Source organism: Rhinolophus sinicus, linkage group LG03, assembly GCF_036562045.2.
Source record: "Rhinolophus sinicus isolate RSC01 linkage group LG03, ASM3656204v1, whole genome shotgun sequence".
Classification (NCBI taxonomy): Eukaryota; Metazoa; Chordata; class Mammalia; order Chiroptera; family Rhinolophidae; genus Rhinolophus; species Rhinolophus sinicus.
Genome location: NC_133753.1, coordinates 198,816,198 through 198,836,682, shown reverse-complemented (window position 1 = coordinate 198,836,682; position 20,485 = coordinate 198,816,198). Strand labels below are relative to the sequence as shown.

The window sequence follows — 20,485 nt, the reverse complement described above, 5'->3', positions numbered from 1 at the left end:
TCGGAGACCTACCAGGGCTTCTGCTCTCCTCAAAACACCAACTTTTCAAGAACTTCTGAGAAAATCCAAAGCCTGATCTTTTAATAGCCACTTTCTTAATGAAACCAGCAGTCTGAACCAGCCACCTTGCCTGGCCTCTTTGAGGAACGTCGCGCCCCCTTCGCCCCCCAAGTCCTCCCTGAGCCCTCAGCTCCTATCTCACGGTGTTGGCCCAGTGAGGAGGCAGAGAAGTCTTGGACTGAATCCCACCCTGCCCCTGAGGAGGTGACAAACCCTCTCATCTCAGTGCCTGTGTCTCCAGTACAGAGATGACACAGTGTGTGCCTTCCCCGGGGCTCTTAGGAGGATGAAGTGAGGTGACCATGGGAGGGTTAGTCACCGGGACTCAGCCAGAGGTGTGTTTGCTTCATGGTGCTGTGGCATCGCAGTAGGAGCCTGGAAGGCTCAGTGAATAACTGGACAGTTAAATGATAGCAGATAGATAGATAGATGTGATAAATAGGTGATAGGTAGATGACAGATAGATGATAAATGATTGATAGTAGATTGATAGATGATAGATTGCTAGATCATCAATAATAGATTATAGATCGATGACAGGTAGAGAGATGATAGGTAGAGAGATGTAGATACGTAAGTAGACAGATGACAGATAATGAGAAAGAGTGAAGAAATAAAATGAAATCACTATAGTTAAGCTGCTAAATTACTAACATCAAGTAGGTTGCGATATGAGGAAATGATTCTATTCTTGTTCTAACTCTCCTGCGAAACTTTTGAACTTGCCAGTCCTGCATCAATGCTGATATATTTCAGACCTCCAGATAACATTCTGAGTATGCCATGAAGGACTGAGGAAAGAATGACCAGGTTACCCAGACCACCTGACATCAGTATCCATTTGACTGGTCAGCTAGAGGATCACCATCTCGGACCAGTCCAGAGACCAAGAACGCAGGACTGATTCTTCTCAAGAATGTAATTTTTATTATAAGAACCCTTAACTTTTCTTCTTCAGAACACTCTGGGTATTGCTTAGTTGTGTTTCCACTTTGCAAACCCGAAGACCCTTGAATAAATCTTTATCATTTATTTCTAGCTGAAGCCTCCTGATTTCATTTGTGTTCAGTCAACATTGAATAGATAATAGATAGATATGATACGAAGATGATAAATAGGTAGATAGATGATAGATGGTTGATAGATGGATGATGGATGATACAGATAGGCAGATGACAGCTATATAGTTGGATAGATTGATGATGGATACATAGTCGATAGATTAGATAGATACATAAATACATAGATAAATAGAGTTATGGGTTAACTTGTGTCCCTCCAAAATTCATTTGTTGAAGTCCTAACCCCCGATATCTCAGAATGTGATCTTATTTGGAGATAGGTCTTTATAGAGGAAGTCAAGTTAAGGTGAGGCTGTCAGGTTGTACCCTAGTCCAAAATATCTGATGCCCCTACACAGGGAAGTTTGGCTATTGAGACACATAGAGGGAAGATGAAGGGAAAACACTGGGTGAAGACCATCATCTACAAGTCCAGGAGGGAGGCTTGGAACAGATCCTCTCCCACAGACCCTACCGGGAATCAACCCTACCAAAACCTTAACTTCAGACTTCTAGTCTCCAAAGCTGTGAGGCAATAATTGTCTATTGTTTAAGCCACTCAGTTTGTGGCACTTTGTATGGCAGCCCTGGCAAACTAGTACAGATAAAAAGAAAGAGAGGTGGTAGATGACAGAAGGGTAGATAGATGGAGGTCTGATCTTATCTACCATCTTAACACTTTGAGAAAATGAGACCCCTAATGAACTGTGGGGTGGCTTCACCAGGGGTCAAAGGAATACACTCTCGAATCCGTGGTCATTACAGATGTTTAGAGTGGGACAAACCTTCAAATGGTGTGTCCACATGTAGCCATCTAGCAAAGCAGGACCACATGCACACGACTTGGATGGGCCTGCTTGGGAAGTTCTAGAGCAGCCCCCATCCCCCCCACCCCTGGTCCACGCCACGCCATGTCAGGGTGGCGTCCCCACCGTTACCTTTGAGGATTGGGCAGATCTTCCAGACTCCAGCAGCACCCTCCCTGTTGAACTGCCCGAGGGCCAGCTCCATGTAGAAAAGCGGCATTCCCGCAATGACCATGAAGAGCAAGTAGGGGACCAGGAAGGCACCTGTGGGACATGGCAGCACGGTCATCAGGGGTCTCGAGGGCAAGGCCATCCCCATCAACCTCACAAGTCTTGGCCATGACCCCAGTCTCATCCGTTTCTCCTGAAGCCCCTGCCGGACCACCTGCCACAGGAAGCCACAGGCTGGGGTGGGCGAGCCTCCCCTCTCTGTGCCCAGCACCGCTGTCATCAGGCTCAGATACGTCCCTACTGAAGACCCAACCGTCCCCATCCCCAGCTGTGGTGTCAACCCCAAGAGCACAGCAGGTGAGGCCCTGCCTGCCTGGCTCTGCTCCTGGCGCTGCCCCTACCTGCTTCCTTTTGCCCCTTCTTGCTCCTCTGGGGAAAGTCCACCCCTCTTGAGTTGTGACTCCTCTGGGATCTGTGGGCCACCTCTGACCCGGTGTGGGATCAGGGACTGTGGCTGACAGGGGCTGGGGTCTCTCAGGGAGGTACCCTGTTCCTCCTGGAGCTGTACCCTGTCCCAGCTCACAGCTCAGAGTCCTGTGCTCGGCCTCCCAGAGCTGTGCCTTGGCTCTCTTCCTGGGATGGGGGGCAGGGAAACCCCGCAGCTCTGCCTGTCCTTGGGCCACTCACTGTACCTGCTGCAGCATCAGTCTGCTCCCCTTGAGCTGGGCACAGTAATGCCAGCCTACTCCTGGGAGTGCCAGGAACCCCCTCCCCCCAGATCGTCATCCAAAGCCCTCCATCTGTGCTGTGACCAGTGAAGCAGGGAGGCAGCAGGCTGGGGAGGCACGAGGAGGGTGGGCATGATCGCCAACTAACTGGCTTCTCAACTTGAGTTTTGAGGTGACACTGCCCCTGTATCTTAGTTTTCTGCCTTAAGTACAGAGACAGTTGTGGTTGAGTTCAGGGGGGGACGGGTACATTTCCAGGGCATCTTCTGCTACCCAAGCTCAAGTGACTCCACCCACTTTGTAAGTACCCTTCTGTGGGCCTTTGAGAATTTCCTTTCCAAAGTGAAATCACCTTTGGAAACAGAAGGCTGAGCCATGGTGCCTCTAACTGCTAACTCCTGCTTTCTGCTCTCCTGGCCTCACCATCCTCAACTGTGAAGTCCAGACACAGTAAAGTCGCTCTGAACTCTACCTCTATGGTTTTGTGACACCATCTGGGGGTCTGTGCCCCGCTAATGTTAAGTGAGAAAACAGGGTGATCTTGCCAGAGTGCACGCATTCCTCAAGGGCACTGCCTTCACTGCCTGGGGTTCTAGCCCCCAGGAGCGCCCAGGATGGCAGGTAGGGACTCACCCCCACCATTTTTGTAGCACAGGTAAGGAAACCGCCAGACATTGGCCAGGTCCACGGCGAAGCCGATCACAGAGAGGAGGAAGTCTATCTTCTTGCCCCACGTCTCCCGGTCCTGGGTCTCCACGGGGCTCTGTGGGGTGCTGGTGAGGGTGGAGTTTGTGAGCTGCACCCCATTCTGCTCCTTGACCAGCACAACCTCCACTGCCCTCGGGCACGTGGCGTTGGGCTCCTTAGCTGGGGCCACCGCGGAAGACATCAGTGCCACAGGGCACTGGCTCCTACTCACGGCACACTGCAGTCTAGGAGTCTGTGCGACTTCCTTCTTGGTCACCAGCCAGCTTGAAAGATAAACACAGAGGAATGCACGAGTTTGTAGCCAGAACGCCAGTGGCAAGAGCACAGATCCCAGTACTTACAACCTTTTCTTTGGGGCAGAGCAAACACATTCCGAGAAACTATGATGACAGGGTAGGGCTGGGGGCGACAGGAGATGAGCTAGCTCTCCTGAGGTCTTGAGGAGACAACCTGTGGAAACCACAGCACGGACATCTGCTCTGCCCCCGTCCCCCACTTCTTTCTCCGTTCCTATCAAAGTGCAGGGCTCCTGTGGTCTGGAATTCTGCTTTTAACAATAATGAAGCAGGGAGTAATCTCAGTCTCCAATCCGCATTAGACACCAAGCCTGTATAAGAGTGCTCAGCTAGTCTTTAAACCAACATCAGCCACAGGAAGGAACGTTTAAAGATAACGATTACAACAGTTTCTTGGAAGAGTGCCTGCAGATGCACGCCCACCAGGGGCCAGAGCTCACCAGCCCCACCTGGAGCAGGGGGGCAGGGGAGCGAGCACCATCCGGATTTACTGGAGGGGTCACAAGCTCCTGTACTTGGCAGTGTTATCAGGGAGCTCACTTCCAAGTCACTTCCATAGTCCTGGGCAGTGCTACCAGGGACCACAGAAGCTGTTCCAGTCATAGCCAACAGAAAGCTGGGCCCTGGTGGCCATGAACAGCTTCAAATGCGACCTGTTATGGCCTTTGGATCCACCAGCACGGTTTCACCTGTTCGCACAGGTGTGTGTGCACACATGCTAGAACACACACATGCTAGCATACACACACACTCACATGCAGTGGCTGAAGCAGAAGCATAACAGGGAGGCAGCTGTAAAGGGAATTCTCCACTGTATCCAAGTTTGAACAAAAACTCACAATGTGAGTTATTTTATGCACCTTTCTCTGTGGCCCCTTCACCTCTGTTACAAACCCAACAGCACACTCCTGCTGTGTATGCTGTGTATGAAGACCGCCCCCAGAGGGCTGCACGGGATGCCGAGCAGGTGGGACTGGCCTGCGGGGGTGCAGCTGGAGCGGCTGGGGCGGCTGGGGCTGCAGACACGGCCGATTCCGGCCTTTGCTCTGACAAGGCCCTCGCAAGCGGATCGGAGCCTCGCCTGCCAGGGAGGCCCACGCCCAGCATTTGGGGTGAGCCAAGTCACTCCTCGAGCTGCAGCCTCAGAGGCCAGGTTTGGGTACAGAAAGCAAACTGTGGCCTCTTAGAAAGCGTGTTTCCTCACAGCACCCCCAAAGAGAAACGCAGCTGGCTCAGACGCTGTCCTCCCCTTGGCCGTTCCTGCAATCAGCCTGGAAGCACAGAACCCGCAACTCAGCGCCCCCGGCTCCACCTTCAAAATCAAAGACAAAACGCTGCGAGATGGAGCGTTGGTTGAGAAAACCCCCGGGTCGGATCTGGGGACTGCTGTGCCCAGGACCGCCTCACCTTGCGAGGCGACTGGTTCAACACCGAGGATTCCGCCACAAACAGCTGCGCACCCCCCGGTGCCCGCGCCGCGGGAAGCCGGGGACCGCCGCTCCTTCCCGCGTCGCCGGGAGCCCGGCGCGCATCAGCCCCGCACCCCCTCTCGTGCACGTCTCTCTCGGCTACTGCCCACCTTACGGTCTCCCACGGCACTGTCTGCCGGGGCGCGCTGTGCACGCACCCCCGGCTGTTAGCGACTTTTGGAGACGCTGCCGTCTGCGGCACGCGGCGCCTGCCGACGGTGCTCCGCCCAACCTGGCGACCCTCGGCTGCAGCTTTCGGGGTCCACAGGGCGAACCGAGAGCCCGGAGGATAACGCGGGGGGCGTGTATGCGAGGAGTCGCCCACGGAGCGCCCCGGCCTTACCTGTGCGCCCCGAGTCGGCTCTGAGCTGGTGTCCCTCAGCTCAGCACCCGCGAAAGCTCGGGCTCCTGCCGCTGTGCGTTGGGCGGTCTCGACCTCCGGGCTCTTATCGTGTCTCCGAGGCCCGCCCCGCCCCGCCCGCCGTCGGGGGCGCCCGCCCGCCTGGCTCCGCCTCCGCACCGCCCCAGGTGGGCGGGGGACGAGCCCCGGCCGCGCCCTGCACCCGCCCCCGGCGGCCTCCGGAGCGCTCCGCCGTGGGTCCTGCGAGTCCGGAAGCCTCCGACAGACGGGTGCGGGGCCGCCTTTGGGTGCCAGATGTGGCAGGACCGAGACGGGCTGTTTCCCAGCGGGCCCGGTCTAGGGCTCCCTCCCATCCTCGCCCGCACCCCCAGCCCTGCCCCGCGCACCTACGTCTGCTTCGGGGGCTCCCGCGACCCACCCAGAGCTCCGTCTCCGCGCGGCGGGGGAGGAGCAGACGGCCCTCGCGAGGGAGCCGGCCACAGCCGAAAAGTCGCCTGGCGGAGCCGGGCCACGCCTGTGCCCGCCCCTCGCTGCTAAGGGTGGGCCCTGATGCTACACCGACCCTTCTCCCCAGCCGCCCGGCCCCACCGACTCCCCAGCGGCCGCCCAGGTCCGGCGTCCTGGGGACTCTCCCCCAACGATTCACGCGCGGAGCTGGGGCGGCCGGCGGGGTGCGGATCCCAGGTCGCGCGAGTGGTGCCCTGTCTGAGTCCTCAGCCCCGTCGCGGCCACTCCTGCACGGCCCCGAAGTATTGACGTCGCCGGGGTCTGGCTGTGGAGACACGGGCGGGTCGTTTTGTGGCTGGCAGTGTCTGGGCAGCGTCGCCATGCTTTGCCCGCATCTGGTGCAGCAATTAGCATCAGGTGGCTGGAATCACGCTGGCATCAGAAAATTATTTTCCCCAACGGCTTGGTGGTGGGTACCTGCTCCAGGACCAAACCCTCTCAGAGTCCTCTTTGCCCATTAGAGCACCACGTGGAGGAGTGGACCTCCAGGCCATCAGGCGAGACCCAGGACCTCAGGTGCAGAATGTCATCAAGGTGAGTGGTCTCTTCTGGCATCACCAGGCTGAGTGACCCAACCCCCCCCCCCCCCCCGCATTACCTGGCATGTGTCCTTTGATTTCCCACTGTACACTCACTGCCGTGGGGCACCCACACGAGTCTCCAGGCTCTCCACCCTGTCTGGATGTAGCTGCTCAGCAGGGTCATGGAAGCAGTGTTCCTTTGTCACACCCTGTCACCTCCTCAGTACCATTTCCCCCACAAGCTCCTGCCTCCACCTGGAGACCAGAGTCACTGCCTTTCCCATAGCCTCCTGATGGGGAGCTGGTGCCTAGGACAGGGCTGGTACCCAGCCAGAGCACAAAGGAACTGTCTGCCAGGCTCATTGGCATCAAGCAGAAAGAACCTGTGCCTGGTGTATCAGTCCTTTCCAGCTGCTGTAATGAAAAGGCCACAGACAGGGTAGCTTTTATAACAACGGACATTTCTTTGTCACAGTTCTGGGGGCTGGAAGTCGAAGATCAAGGCAGGGGCAGAGTCACTGTCTGGAGGCGTGGCTTCCTGGTTCACAAATGTCCTCTCTGCCGTGTCCTCACATGGCAGAGAGTCAGGGCTCTGTGGGGCTCTTGTCTAAGGGAACTAGTTCCACCACCAGGGCTCCACCTTCATGACCCAACCACCTCCCAAAGGCCCTGCCTCCCACCACCATTGCATTGTGGGTTCGGATTCAACATGTGAGTTTGGAGGGACACAACGCAGGCCATAGCACTCCGGGATGGGACAGGATTTCAGGAGTGACCCTCACACAGGGCTGTCTCTCTCCACATGTACCCAACAGCGTAGGTTTCAAGAAACAGGAGCAATACAGTGATGTTAATCAACAGACTCGTGGTGCGGCCGGATGGCTCCGTGGTTAGAGCGCGAGCTCAGAACAACAGGGTCACCAGTTCAATTCCCACATAGGCCAGTGAGCTGCGCCCTCCACAACTAGATTAAAGACAACGAACTGCCCCTGAGCTGCCAGAAGGGCGGCCGGATGGCTCAGTTGGTTAGAGTGTGAACAACTCAGAACAACAAGGTTGCTGGTTCAATGCCGCATGAGATGGTGGGCTGCACCTTCTGCAACTAAAGATTGAAAACGGCAACTGGATTTGGAGCTGAGCTGCGCCCTCCACAACTAGATTGAAGGACAGTGACTTGGAGCTGATGGACCCTGGAGAAGCACACTGTCCCCCAGTATTGCCCAATAATAAAAAAAAAAAACCCACAAAAACAAAAACAGGCTCAAGGACACAAATGGACACCAAGAAAATGATTTTCCTTTAAACGGGAGCACAGGGTAGAACCCGTGAGTTCAGATATATATTAAACACACACACACACACACACACACCCCTGAATAAGAAACATTGGGAAGAAATGCGAGCCTGATAGGGGATAACTGTGACACCAGCCAACAAAGTGCAAGGAAAGGGGGAGCGGTGACAATAGCACACGGGGCTGTGGAGACCGTGTCCTCTGTGCCGGTAACACAGACTGAGTGCATGGCTCCCCAGTGCGTGGCTGTAAGAGGTGCAATGGGGTGACCACCCTCTCTAACCAAGAGCACAGCCCAGCACCCAGGAGCCCTCCACCCCAGCATGCCCTCACATGTAACCACATGAGGTGGGAGAGCTGGCAACAACCCTTGGGAGCTCTTAGTGAAGAACAGCCTGGGACAGGTGGTGGTGGCGCATGCCGGCCCGCAGGACAGCAGCCAGAACCACGCTCTTGTGCTCTGCTTCTTCCTAGATAGGCCGCTGCCCTCTGGACCTGCGCAGGTGGAAGTGGTGCAGTTAAGAGCTGATTAGCCCTGATTAAAGGGTGCCCTTTGCCTGCTTGGAACTGTGCCCTGAGTTCAGAATCCAAGCAGGGGCCAGAGGCAGGCAGAGCACGGCACGTCCTGCCAACTGTTGGGGCTGTGCATGGCTCACCATTCCCTGTGGACTAGCTGTAGTGGCACAGCACGTGGGAGCGGCCCCGAGAGGCTAGGTTTTAAGATGATTGGTTTGCTTGGCCCGCCATGACCAAGTGCCAGGGCTGGGCTTAAACACAGAACTATCCTCTCTGGGTTTGGAGCCAGCAGTCCAAGTTCAAGGTGTGGGAAGGTTTGCTTCTTAGGCTGTGAGGGAGCACGTGCTCCAGCCTCCCTCAGCTTCTGCCGTGGGCTGGCTGTTCGTGGTGCTGCTGGGCTTACAGAAGAATCACCATCTCTGCCTTCACACTCACAGGGCGTTCTGTACATGTGTGCATGTCCAACCGTCCCGGTCCTAGTGCACCAGGGCCGACCCTATGCTCTCGTTTTAACTTGATCACCTCTGTAAAGGCCTGATCTCCAAATCAGGGTACCTTCTGGGGTCCCGGGACTTAGAACTTCAACACATGGATTTGGGGGCACAATTCACCCCATGACAAAGAGGGACCTTAACAAGCCTGCTCCCGAGAGCGCTGCTCAGAACATGGCAGCGCCTTAAAGCCATGCCACCGGACACGTCTAGCTGCTCAGGCTGTCGGTCCATCTGCATCGCAGAGACCTGCAGTGGCAGCAGGGTGCAGGGAAGGACAGAGGACGCTGCCGTGTGTACCATCTAAGGCACTGCGTGTGGCCAGTGGGCCTCAGCTGGGCAGCCCCTTTGTTGAGTCAGCTGCTGAGGAAGCCGCCTTTGCTTTAGACGTAAGGGGACCGTCGGAGCCATAGCGTTTGTCCCCTCGCTGGGCACTGAGCTGAGGCCCCCCTCACCCCTCTTGACCCTATGCCGCCTCCTGTGGCTTCAGTTAGCTCCTGCAGGAATGGCAGGGCTCCCAGGTGCTGGGGCAGCAAGTTCATGCGTCACACAACCTTTGCCAGTTGTTCTGGCCTCTGTCCTCTCACTTTGCTTGCTGACCACCCTCACACTGTGTGTAAAGGACAGAAAAGACCATCCACCTCAGGTAGTGAACCTTACGGGCAGCATGTGATTCCTGAAATGGGAAGGCCAGCCAGCAGGTTGGCAGCCCTTGTTGGAGGGAGGAAGTGAGCTGGTGCAGCCCTGACTGGGTGGACCTCTCTAAAGAAAAACACCAGCAGGCCGGGAACGTGCTGGTGCTGCTCCCTGAGTGAGAAGTCAGGTGCTATCACCAATCCGCAGGCTCAGTGGGGTCCTGCCCTCGGTGACCCTGCTATGTCCCCATGCATCTTATGTTACTATGGCCATCCCAGTGGATGGCTGAGCTCTACAATGCTCCCCATGGCACTCAGCTGGACACTGGGAACTGTGTCTCCCAAATGCCCTGGCCGCCAGGGCTCAGGTCAGGGCTGCCACGGCAGCACCTGCTGAGTCTGAGGGGAGGAGACCCAGTGGCTGGGCAGTCCCCTGCAGCCCCCCAACTGGGTGGCACCACCCCTCCCACCTTTTGCCCCTCCAAACCATCCAGCAATTTTTAACCGAATTCTCTGCATCAAATTCCTCTCTGTTTATAGTTTGCACAGTGGCTGGCATTCCTTAGTCAGCTTGTGCTGCTATAACAGAAAGCCCCTGGCTGGGCAGCTCAACTAACATTTGTTTCTCTCAGTCTGGAGGCTAGGTGCAAGATCAGAGTGCTGGCATGGCCCAGTTCTGGTGAGGTCCCTCGGGCTGTGACCTCACGTAGGGGAGGAGAGAGAGCCTGCACCCCTGATCAGGGCCCTGACCCCTCCTGGGGGCCCACCCTCATGACCTCACCTGAGCTGAATCACATCCTAAAGCCCCACTTGCTAATACCCCCCTGGGGGTTTGGACGTCCATGTGTGAATGTGGGAGGAACAGACACGCAGACTGAGATGTTCCAGACTGACATGTTTGATTCAAACTGAGCTAGTGTCCTAGTACTTCATTCCCTTTCTGGGAAAATTTTCATTTTCCTTTGAATTAATAACTGCCTGTCTTTTCATTGGTCAATTTCCCATGTTCCTATCATTAATCCACACCCAGACTCTCCAACAGAAGCATAAGTCTCCTCTAGATATGCCCCAGCCCCATGGCACGCAGCTGTTGTTTGAGCCTCTGCCTCCTTGCTGCAAAGTGAACAGCTGGCCCTCCAGTCTTGCTGCCCAGATGTCCTGGTGTCTCCCATCTCCCAAACTCTGAGACTCACACAAACCTTTCCTCTCTTATTCCCGGTTTCTAGGCTCCCTGTGGGCTGCTTTACATTGTGTTACCTTGGCAGCACCACCACTTGCTTTCAGGTCTCTGCACCACCAGGGAGAAGCCAGGGTTTGTCTCTCAGAGGCCCTCCCCTGTGTGAGTGACGGTTAGGGTCTGCGCAGGACAGACAGTCACAGGAGACTAGGAAGGAGAAAGAGGAGTGAAGCCGTTACTCTCTGGAGCTGTGCCCTTAGGTGTGGTGGCCGGCAGGAAGTTCCTGGTGACCTCCTATGGGCTCTTCAGCCACCTACTTGGCCTGAGGCAGTTGCTGGGCAGCACTGGAGTAAATCAACACAAACCCTGTCTATGCAGCTGCTGCAAAGATTGATCCCCACCCCCACTCATTAGGAAAGACCAGGAAGAGACAGTGTCTTTTCACATGGCAGGGACAGCAGCACACCTTCACTGTCCTGTCTCAGCGTTCCGTCAACCACCCTGCTGTCATTTCTAGTCACATGCATTTGAAGACAATGCATGCTCTGCTCTTACTGGGTGAACTGTTGTGTAAATGTCCAATAGGTCAGCTCAGTTCATGGGGCTTCACGTCTTCCGTGTTCTTACAAAGGTCCCATACTGATTCTGTCATTAGGAGAGCTGTGTTGAGATATCTCAGGATAACTGCGTGCCTGGGTTCTCCTGGTGGTTCTACCATCTCTGCTTCATCCTGTTGACACTCTGTTGTCAGGTCCTCTCCTGGGGACCAGAATCCTCATCATGAAGTGCCCTTGTTTAGACCTGCTCAATAACCTCTGCTCTGCAGTCGACTTTGCTATTAAAACAGCCTCTCCACCTTTCGATTAGCACTAGCCGCCCTCCTTTTCCTCCTGTCTTGTGTCTTCACATGTAAACTGTCTTTCGTCTACACGTCCTTTTGTAACCAATGTGACAGTCTCTGTTGTTTATTGAAGGTGTTTATACTATTTACATTTAATTTGAATATTGAGTGGTTGCATTTGAATCTACCGCATACTATTTGTTTTCTATTTTCCAATGTGTTCCCTGTTCCTTTTTTCCTCCTTTTCTGCCATCTTTTGGATTGAGTTTTTAAAAATTCTATCCCTCTCACCCTTTGTTGGATCATTAGCCAGATCTCCTTAATTGTGTTATTTAGTGGTTGCTTTAGTGTTGCAGAATGAACCTTCCTTCCGTCTCAGTTCATACTGTAGGGATGTCACCACAGGGACGCCTACTTGTCAGCAAACATTTTACCCCTCTGTGCTATGAACCAAGCATGTGTAATCAGTTTTGTTTTTCATAGTCAATCTTCTTTTGAAGAGATTTAAATAATGAGAAAGCATAGTCACATTGGTCCATGTCTGGCCCTCCTCCCTTGGGTAGACCCAGATTTCAAAGTGCGTCGTATTCTTTCTGCTTCAAGAACTCATTTCAACATTCCTTGCAGTGAGGGTCTACTGCTGATGAATTCTTTCAGCTCTCATATGTCCAAAAATGGCTTCACAGAGCCTTACCATTGTGACCACAGAATATGGTGAATGCGGCTGCCGAGTGCCATCCAACAGAAAGGCAGGGATCCTCATTCAATATGGGAAGCGGTGTGTTGAAGCTTAGTCACAGTGTGTGACAAGTTTCACCTTGTTCGGTGCAGTCAGTTGGGTGTGAGCTACGGTTGAGAGTAGATGTGTTTTAAAGTGTGATGTAAATCATCCTCCATCATGACAACACTCCGTGTCACACATCGCTTCTGGTACGGCAATTTCTGTCAAATAAAAACAGAACTGTGTGTCCTCTTCCACCTTATTCACTGGATCTGGTACCGTGCGTCTTCTGGCTCTTCCCCAAAGTCAGAATGATTCAGGACGTTGCGGCAGCTACGACAGTTCAACTAAAGCCACTGTCGAAAGAGGCTCCCAGAACTGCTTCAGAAAGTAGCAAGAATGATGGGATAAGTGTGTTTGAAGCAAGGGGGGAGGGTATTTTGAGGGGGATTAATGGCAATGTGTCTTTACTATAATAAGTTACTATTTTTTTATTTAAACATTCACTGTATTGTTTGATCACAGCTTATATTTCTGTTTGAGTAAAGAATTCTAGGTTGGCAATTTTTTCTTTCCTTGTTTTGCAGACGGTGCCCCGCTGTCTTCCCACTGGTCTTGTTTCTGAGGAGAAACCGGCTCTCCAGCGTGTCTTTGCTCCTTGTGTGAAATGTGTCTTTTCTTCTTTGGCTGCGTTTCTTTTTCGCTCGTTTAAGCCTTGATTGTGACACACCCGGTGAGGTTCCCATCATGGCTCCTGTGCTTGGAGTTCACTGAGCTCCTTGGGTCTGTGGGCTCACAGTTTCTATCAAGTTTGGGAAAGCATTTCTCTAAATAATTTTTCTGTTCGTCCTTTTCCTTGGAGACTCCAATGGCATGTATATTAGGCAACTTGAAGTCCCACAGCTCATTGATACTTGGTTGAACTTCTTTTGTCTTTTTTATTTTGTTTTGAGTTATTTGTACTGCGTTATCTTTAAGTTCACTTGCCGTCCCTTCTGTGATGGCAAATCCACGTTTACTCTCAACCAGTGCATTTTGTGTTTCAAACATTGTAGTCTTCATGCTAGAATTCAGATTTGTCTCATAAAAGGTATCTCTCATGTCTCTACTGAACGTGTTCAATCTCGGCCCCAGCTGGCTTTCTGAACAAGGTAATTCAGTCATATTGCACAACGAATGCCCTCTACCAATTCCATCCCCTGAGTCATTTCTGGATCTGTTTTGATTGTTATAGATCACCTTTTCCTGCTTTTTTGCATCCCAGTGATTTCTTTTCTTTTTTTTTTTTTTAAGATTTTATTGGGGAAGGGGAATAGGACTTTATTGGGGAACAGTGTGTACTTTCAGCACTTTTCCAAGTCAAGTTGTTGTCCTTTCAGTCTTAGTTGTGGAGGGCGCAGCTCAGCTCCAGGTCCAGTTGCCGTTGCTAGTTGCAGGGGGCACAGCCCACCATCCCTTGCAGGAGTTGAACTGGCAACCTTGCGGTTGAGAGGACATGCTCCAACCAACTGAGCCATTCGGGAGGCAGCTCAGCTCAAGGTGCCGTGTTCAATCTTAGTTGCAGGGGGTGCTGCCCACCATCCCTTGCGGGAGTCGAGGAATTGAACTGGCAACCTTGTGGTTGAGAGCCCACTGGCCCATGTGGGAATCGAACTGGCAGCCTTCGGAGTTAGGAGCACGGAGCTCCAACCTCCAGAGCCACTGGACCAGCCCCCTAGTGATTTCTGATTGGATGCTACACATTGTGAATTCTACCCTGTTGGCTACTGGAGAATTTTGCATTCTGGTGAATGTTCTGAAACTTTGTTTTGGGCTGTAGGTAAGCTACTTCTCAGCAGTTTGCCATTCTTCCTACTATTGCTTTAAAGCTTTGTTAACCCAACCAGAGCAGTGCTTCGTCTATTTCCTCACTACTGCGACAAGACCCATCAGAGTTTTCCACCAGGAGAGGGGGTGAATCCAGTCTCTGTTGCTGCATTTTGACTGGAAGCCAGATTTTGAACTCTTTCACTTTCATTATGTGTAAAAGAATTAGTCAGAACCCATGCAGCTCTTGACAACATTATGTGGCAGAGACCTGCCCCATTGTCAGTGCTGCTGTGTGTGCTGTCCTCCTCAGCAGACATCTAGCTGGGGGGCTGTGCAGCTCAGGCCTGCCCTGGCACAGGGGCAGATGCTGTTATTTACCTTCATTTTCACAAGGGAACATACTCTGTATGATTTAAATATTTTGAAATTCATAGAGATTTACTCTCTCGCCAAGCATAAGTCTATTTTGTCAACTGCTTCGTGTGCACTTCAAATGGCAATTAAGTCCCTTTGGTAAATGGTGTTGTTCCAATTTTCTACATAATTATGTTGCCCTTGTGGGTCTATCGATTACTGAGGGAATGGATTTGTTTATCTCTCCTTTTAATCTGTCAGTGTTTGCTTTCTGCCTTTTAAGCTCTGTTATTAGGGTTACTGTGTCTCCAGTTGGATCAAACCGTTTATCATGGCGCCACATTTGTCTGTGACATGGTAATTCTCCTTGTCTTAAAGGTCACTGAGTGTGACGTTATTCTTGCCACATCACCTTTCTTATGTTTGCATGTTACATGTTTCCCACTCTCTTACTTTCAAAATGTTTAAACAGCATATATATATATATATATATTTAGGTAGTTTTTATTTGGTGTAGTATCATTTTATTCTATATTTAATGGAATTACTAGTGTGGCTGGATTTAAGTTTACCATTGGCGATTTGTTTTCATTTTGTGTTATCTGTACTTTGTTATTTTTTCTTACTTTCTGCTTAGTTTGGATAAAATTACTACTTAAAAAACATCCCATTTTATTTCTGCTATTGGCTTATTAGTTCTACCTCTCGGTTTTCACTGGGAAGCTTACAATACATGTGTTTAACTCATCTCGGCCCATCTCAAGATAATAGTAGTCCTCTGTGCCGACCCCTATTTCCACGCGTTCTGTGATAACGTTTTCTTTTTATCTAGCTACTTGTAAGATTTTCTCTTTATCAGTCGCTTTCAAAGCTCTATAATGTGCCTTCCTGTGTTTTTGTTATAGTTATTCTGCTTGTGACCTATTGAACTTCTCGGATATCTGAGTTTATAGATTTGGAAAAATTCTGACCACTATTTTGCCAAGTAATTTTTGTCCTAATCTCCCCTTTTCTGGGACTCTAGTCACACGTAATGAAACACTGATATTTGTTTTGGCCTGTGCTGCAGTGGGACCACATGGTGCTGTGAGCCGCGCTCCCGCTGTGTCCTCCATAACCCCGCCCAGTGCTGGGCGGTGCTGCACAGCCTGCGCCTTTCTGTGCGCACTTACTAGACTTCACCAAGCGACAATGGAGGGATGGAAATGAAGCAGGAATCAGTCAAGAACGGTCTTGGCTGATGTGGTCACCTCGTCATAGCAGGTCCAGTTCCTCGGACGTCCTGTGGATTGCACTGGACCCTCCCGTTGTTGAGGGGGCGTTTGTCCCCATTCCAATGCACTTATGTGGATATGCATTTGCCTTCTCTGCCCTTGGTATTGCCATCACACTGTCTGTGGATCTAAGGAGTGACTGACTCACCGTCACCCAGCTCGTTTTACCGCAAAGGAAGCATGGCAGCCATGCTCTTGAACTCTCCACTCCAGCCAAGGACCTCACCCGGAAGCAGCTGGCATGACGGAATGGAGCACTAACTTCTGAAGTTTCAGGTGTGCTGCCTGCGGGGGGATGGCACCCTGTGAAGTGGGGGTGATGTCATCGCATATAGGATGTGCTTTGAATGACGGACTTCCCAGCAGGACGACATCTGTGCCACCAGGGTGGAAGTAGGAGTGGCTCTCCTTGCCCTCAGACCCAGCAGCTGTGATAGGGTGGCCTGTGCTGCATTTCACGTTCTCACACTCTGTCACCTCCCAGGGCACACAGCCCTCCTGTGGAGCTCAGTCTGGTGTGTGACTCACTCTGGCCCCAATGTGTTTACTCCTGCACAGGAGACTCAACACTGGTGCGTGGCTCGCATCTTCGGCAGAGTTCCAGGAGAGGGGCTCATGGTCAGACAGGGACACAGGGAAGAGGCGGGCGGAGCTGCAGGTGACCTGCTTGAGGACAGGTGAGCTGTGTGATCTGGTTGCTGACCCTGAACCTTCACGCCACCGTCACCGCGATTCAGATGAGACCATGCTGCCCTGCGGCCCTCTTCATGGTCCCACTTCTTTCTCTGCAACTTTGGGCTCTTCTGCCTGAAAGGGTTGCATCCCCAAGGATGGAAAAGCTTCTGCTTGGGGACAGAATTGTGCCATTGCACTCAAACTTCATATGGTCACCAGCTACTTGGGGCCACTCCTGTGACTGAGCCAACAGGACAGGGGTGTCCCCGATGCTAGCGACATGTGGGGAATGGGGCGCTGACCCTCTGGGCTCCTCTTGGCACCTTCACAAGTAATATCATGACTAATAAATGCAAGACAGATACTTTGGGATAAAAATTTGAATCCTCTCACTAAAGAACCCTGACCTTCCCAGGTGCTAGTCGGAGCCAAGGAAACGTGGAATGGGGATGGAGGACAGAAGTGTGAACACGGCGGCACCCTCATACCTGCTTACAGAACTGAGGACGGGGGGACCCTGCTGCCTGTCCCAGCGCCTGGCGCATGTGCGTGTATGACACTGTGAGCCCCACATCAGTTTGTTCACCACTTACCTTCCCCACTTCTCGGTGTCTGCTGTCGTTCTAAATTGGGAAGATGAGTGGTGGTGAGTGGTGAACTGTTTGCACGTCAAACAATGTCCAGATGGCGTCGTGACGGTAGTGGAAGGAATGACATCGCCCAGGGAAGGATGTGGATACACGGGATGTCACGTTTTGGGGAGAAGGTAAAAGCATGTGTTTGGGGTGTGATGATTGTATCATGTTAGGAGGAAACAGCAGATGTCACTCACATATGGGAAGGGCTGACAATGGACACTGAGTAGCTGCAGATGGACAGCGCTGGTCACTGGTCAGCCGCTTGCTTTCAGTGCCCATGGCCATGTCCTACAGGCCAGCTCTTGGTTGGGTCAGCAGAGGGGCAGGGGATGTTGCTGAGATGGGCAGCAGAGGGGCAGAGACTTCCTTTTTTCCGGATGCTGAGGGGGGCTCTGGGTGCCCCCCCAGCCCCATGTGCAGCTGCACCGCCACTGTTCCTGCACAAGGCCCACAGCTGTGGCGACTTCGCTGTTCGTTTCACTGGGAAGTTGTGTCCAGCTTTGGGTGTGAAATGTTCAGATCCTGCCTTTCTTTAGTCCTTTTCTTTACCTCAGAGAAATTAAATACATTTAACCAGTTTCAAAGGCAATACCCATTACTCTACTAAAAAGGGCTGACACAAAGACGTAAGCAAAATGGCTGTTGCGTGAACGGTGCCACTCTGTCTCCGACCAGTGGGGTCAGACACGCACGGGTGGCAGCGGCTCCTCTGACTAACTTCTGTGAACAATGTCACTGAGTGTTCTGGACGCCTGAGGCCAGTGGCGACCACCTGATCCCCACGTCCACGGGATCATGACCCACCAGCTGTCCTGGTTTTAGCGACGTAACAGGACTGCAGTGTGTTTGAGGGCTACGTGTGAGCACAGAGAAACGAGACGACTCCCCAGGAAGGGGGCAGCCATGTAAGCTCAGGTTCTGGGAAATGTCAGCCACTGTCCACGTGACATCGGAACGCTCCAGCCCTTCGCTGGGCTACGGACAAAGCTTCATCTACGGAATTCCAACTGCCGTGTTTTCCAAACACAGTGCTAGCAAAGCACTGAGAGGAATGTCACAGCCTGAGGAACATTCGTTGTCTTTCTAATAAAAACCACACGTAACAAACCTCAAGTACACACGACTTTACGTTTTATTTTATTCATTCCATTGCAAACCCAAAGTTCTTTACATAGTGGCCGACCCACAGCCCGCGTGTGGGGCGGGGCTGCACCTGCCATTTTGTCGTCATGTCCCACGAAAGGGACTGAACTGACGCTCCAGCTCGGCACATCGCTAAGTCACTATGAGAGAGAAAGTGGGTCAGGGGGAGCAAACATCCATTCGATGTCTGCTTATCAGAGATTTTTCTCCTGAAAATGCACGGTGGCATTTCATTCAAAAAACCCTTCATCACAGACAGGAGGGATACGGCCACGTGCGTGGGCCCTCCCCCAGAATATCCTAGTTTGTTCACCTCCTTCACTGGTTGCTGGTACGTTTTTCTCTTTGAAAATGAACCTTGATGCACTTTGCGGTTATCAGGTCACCATCAGCTACAAGGCTGTGTTTGAGTCTGTTGTGCCCGGGTCACGGGGCCGGACTCGGCCTCAGTTTAGCCCATCGCTGTTTGCGTCCTGGCTGGCAGTGAGCAGCTGGCACGAGGCAGGGGTGACAGAACGGGACGGAAGGGCTTTCCTGATGGGGGTCTACGGGTAGAGACACACGTCACAGCTACCTCAGGAGGTCAGTAAACATTTTCTCCCTGTGCTTCTGGCCTGGTGGTCACTTTCAATAGAGATGCCCCAAATACAAAATCCCATTCATTTTAGAAATTCAGAAACATTTCTTTCCCCAAGGAACCCAGAGACTTTGCTCCAGGGCACAAAGGAGTCTGTGGCTACAACTGCCTCAGGACAGGTTCGAATCCCGTCCCAAGGAAATGAATCAAGGGGATTTCGGGAGGAGCCAAGGTAACACCGAGGTGTCCCGTCCCGGCCGGGCTCAGGGAGGGGACCCAAACCTCACGCTGCCAGAGGCGTGCTGTCCCATCTTGGACTGATGCCACCCTTGTCACCGTGACAGGGGGAAAGTCTGAATGAGGCTGTCCCCAGACACCCCAAGGCTGTCCCGGCTACTGGCCCCCCGCTCCGCTGCTCCCCACTCCAGTTCCTCTGTGTAGGGTGCTGCGTTGCCCTAACTCGGTGCAGATGCAGGCAAAGGGTGCGGCATGCCACCCCAGGGCGCAGGCGCATGACCCAATACCCGCAACAATGACCCCGACTGCCAGCCCTCACCCCTCAGTCAGCCACCTGCGGCCAGCACGTCCCCCAGAGCTGACGCCACAGTGAAGGGGATGACGTCAGAGCAAAACAGAGACCAAGGTGGTAATGTTTATAGAAAAGGAGTCAGGATGGGAAAAAGCAGCTTGGGGCCCGTGCTTGTGGTGGCCCGAGCGGGAGGGGAGGGACCTGGGAGAGAGGCCGGGAGGGTGAAGGCAAAACCACAGACAGCCCGAGTCTATCAAAAAAGGGCTGGTAAATAAATACCCTGGAAAGAAAATGAAGTAGAAAAAGAATTTTTTTTTTTAAAAAGATGCTCAATGTTTCCTGAAGTTTCTAAATGAAGTTTATAAAATACTCATGAGCTCCCACAAATATAGAAACATTTAAAAACCAAATGGCAGTCGGCCACATGGTGACTCCAGGGGTTGGCAGACGGTTTGTGCTGCAAGCAGAATGCAGGACACGCCCTGCTTTTCACGTGTGCATGGAGGCCGCCACTCACCAGAGGGGCTGTGTGGAAGACGGAGATGGAACCCTAAAACCAGGACACCTCGGAGGAAAACAAGTGCCCCTGGTGTCCACCCAACCCCTGAATGCCCGCTGGAAGGGAGACCCTGGAGCCCAGCCAAGCCGGGCCAGGCACTCGCCACACACAGGGTCTCGCTGTGAAGACTAGGTGCCCAGTGAACTCTCATGGGCGCCCCACAGGCCAGCACCTCACCCAGAAGCAAAGTGGAAACACCCCCAGTCTCTGGATCTTGGGCCTGGGACAGTGAACACGCAGCCTATGTGGAGAGTGAAACCCGGAGGTGGTAAGAGCAGATGTGGCTGGCGGCCACGTGGGGACAGAGTGGTGACCACCGCGAGCGGCCTCCTGATTCCAGCCCCTGCCGTCCTACTCCAGTTTCTTCCGAGCAGCCGTGTTCCCAGCGTCCGAGTTTTCAGGGCTGAAGTCGGCACAGAAGCCGTTGGGGGTGGGAGCCAGGGGCGTCTGTGCACAGCTCTCAAAGGGTGGCCGGTCGGGGTACAGATACTCCTCTGCAAAGTCGGGGTACATTTCTGCAAACCTGCTGAAGTCGGCTGGAAAGACAAGACTTGTGGTTACTGG

The 20,485-nt window shown here is 52.9% G+C and overlaps 2 protein-coding genes and 1 long non-coding RNA gene across 4 annotated transcripts in view; 1 reads left to right on the top strand and 2 right to left on the bottom strand.

Annotated features, from left to right (window-relative positions):
- Positions 1–5,754, bottom strand: part of SLC6A3 (solute carrier family 6 member 3) — a 35,638-nt gene extending 29,884 nt beyond the window's left edge. The window contains exons 1-3 of one of the 2 annotated variants that reach the window (XM_019744616.2): positions 5,643–5,754; positions 3,460–3,797; positions 2,060–2,191 (exon numbers count right to left, since the gene is read on the bottom strand). In XM_019744616.2, the coding sequence (XP_019600175.1) occupies positions 2,060–2,191; positions 3,460–3,715 (388 nt within the window). In that variant the 5' untranslated portion in view covers positions 3,716–3,797; positions 5,643–5,754. Of the gene's footprint in view, positions 1–2,059; positions 2,192–3,459; positions 3,798–5,409; positions 5,622–5,642 lie in introns of those variants that run through there. The other variant, XM_074329123.1, reaches the window with a different exon arrangement.
- A 133-nt stretch (positions 5,755–5,887) lies between these two features.
- LOC141570746 (uncharacterized) lies at positions 5,888–18,236 on the top strand. Its single transcript, XR_012495214.1, has 2 exons — positions 5,888–6,701; positions 15,596–18,236. It is a non-coding gene; the product is annotated as an uncharacterized LOC141570746 (long non-coding RNA).
- The window catches only part of LPCAT1 (lysophosphatidylcholine acyltransferase 1), a 43,016-nt gene continuing 40,758 nt past the window's right edge, over positions 18,228–20,485 (bottom strand). Inside the window, exon 14 of the mRNA XM_074329121.1 lies at positions 18,228–20,457. Coding sequence (XP_074185222.1) covers positions 20,273–20,457 — 185 coding nt within the window. The 3' untranslated portion in view covers positions 18,228–20,272. The remainder of the gene's footprint in view (positions 20,458–20,485) is intronic.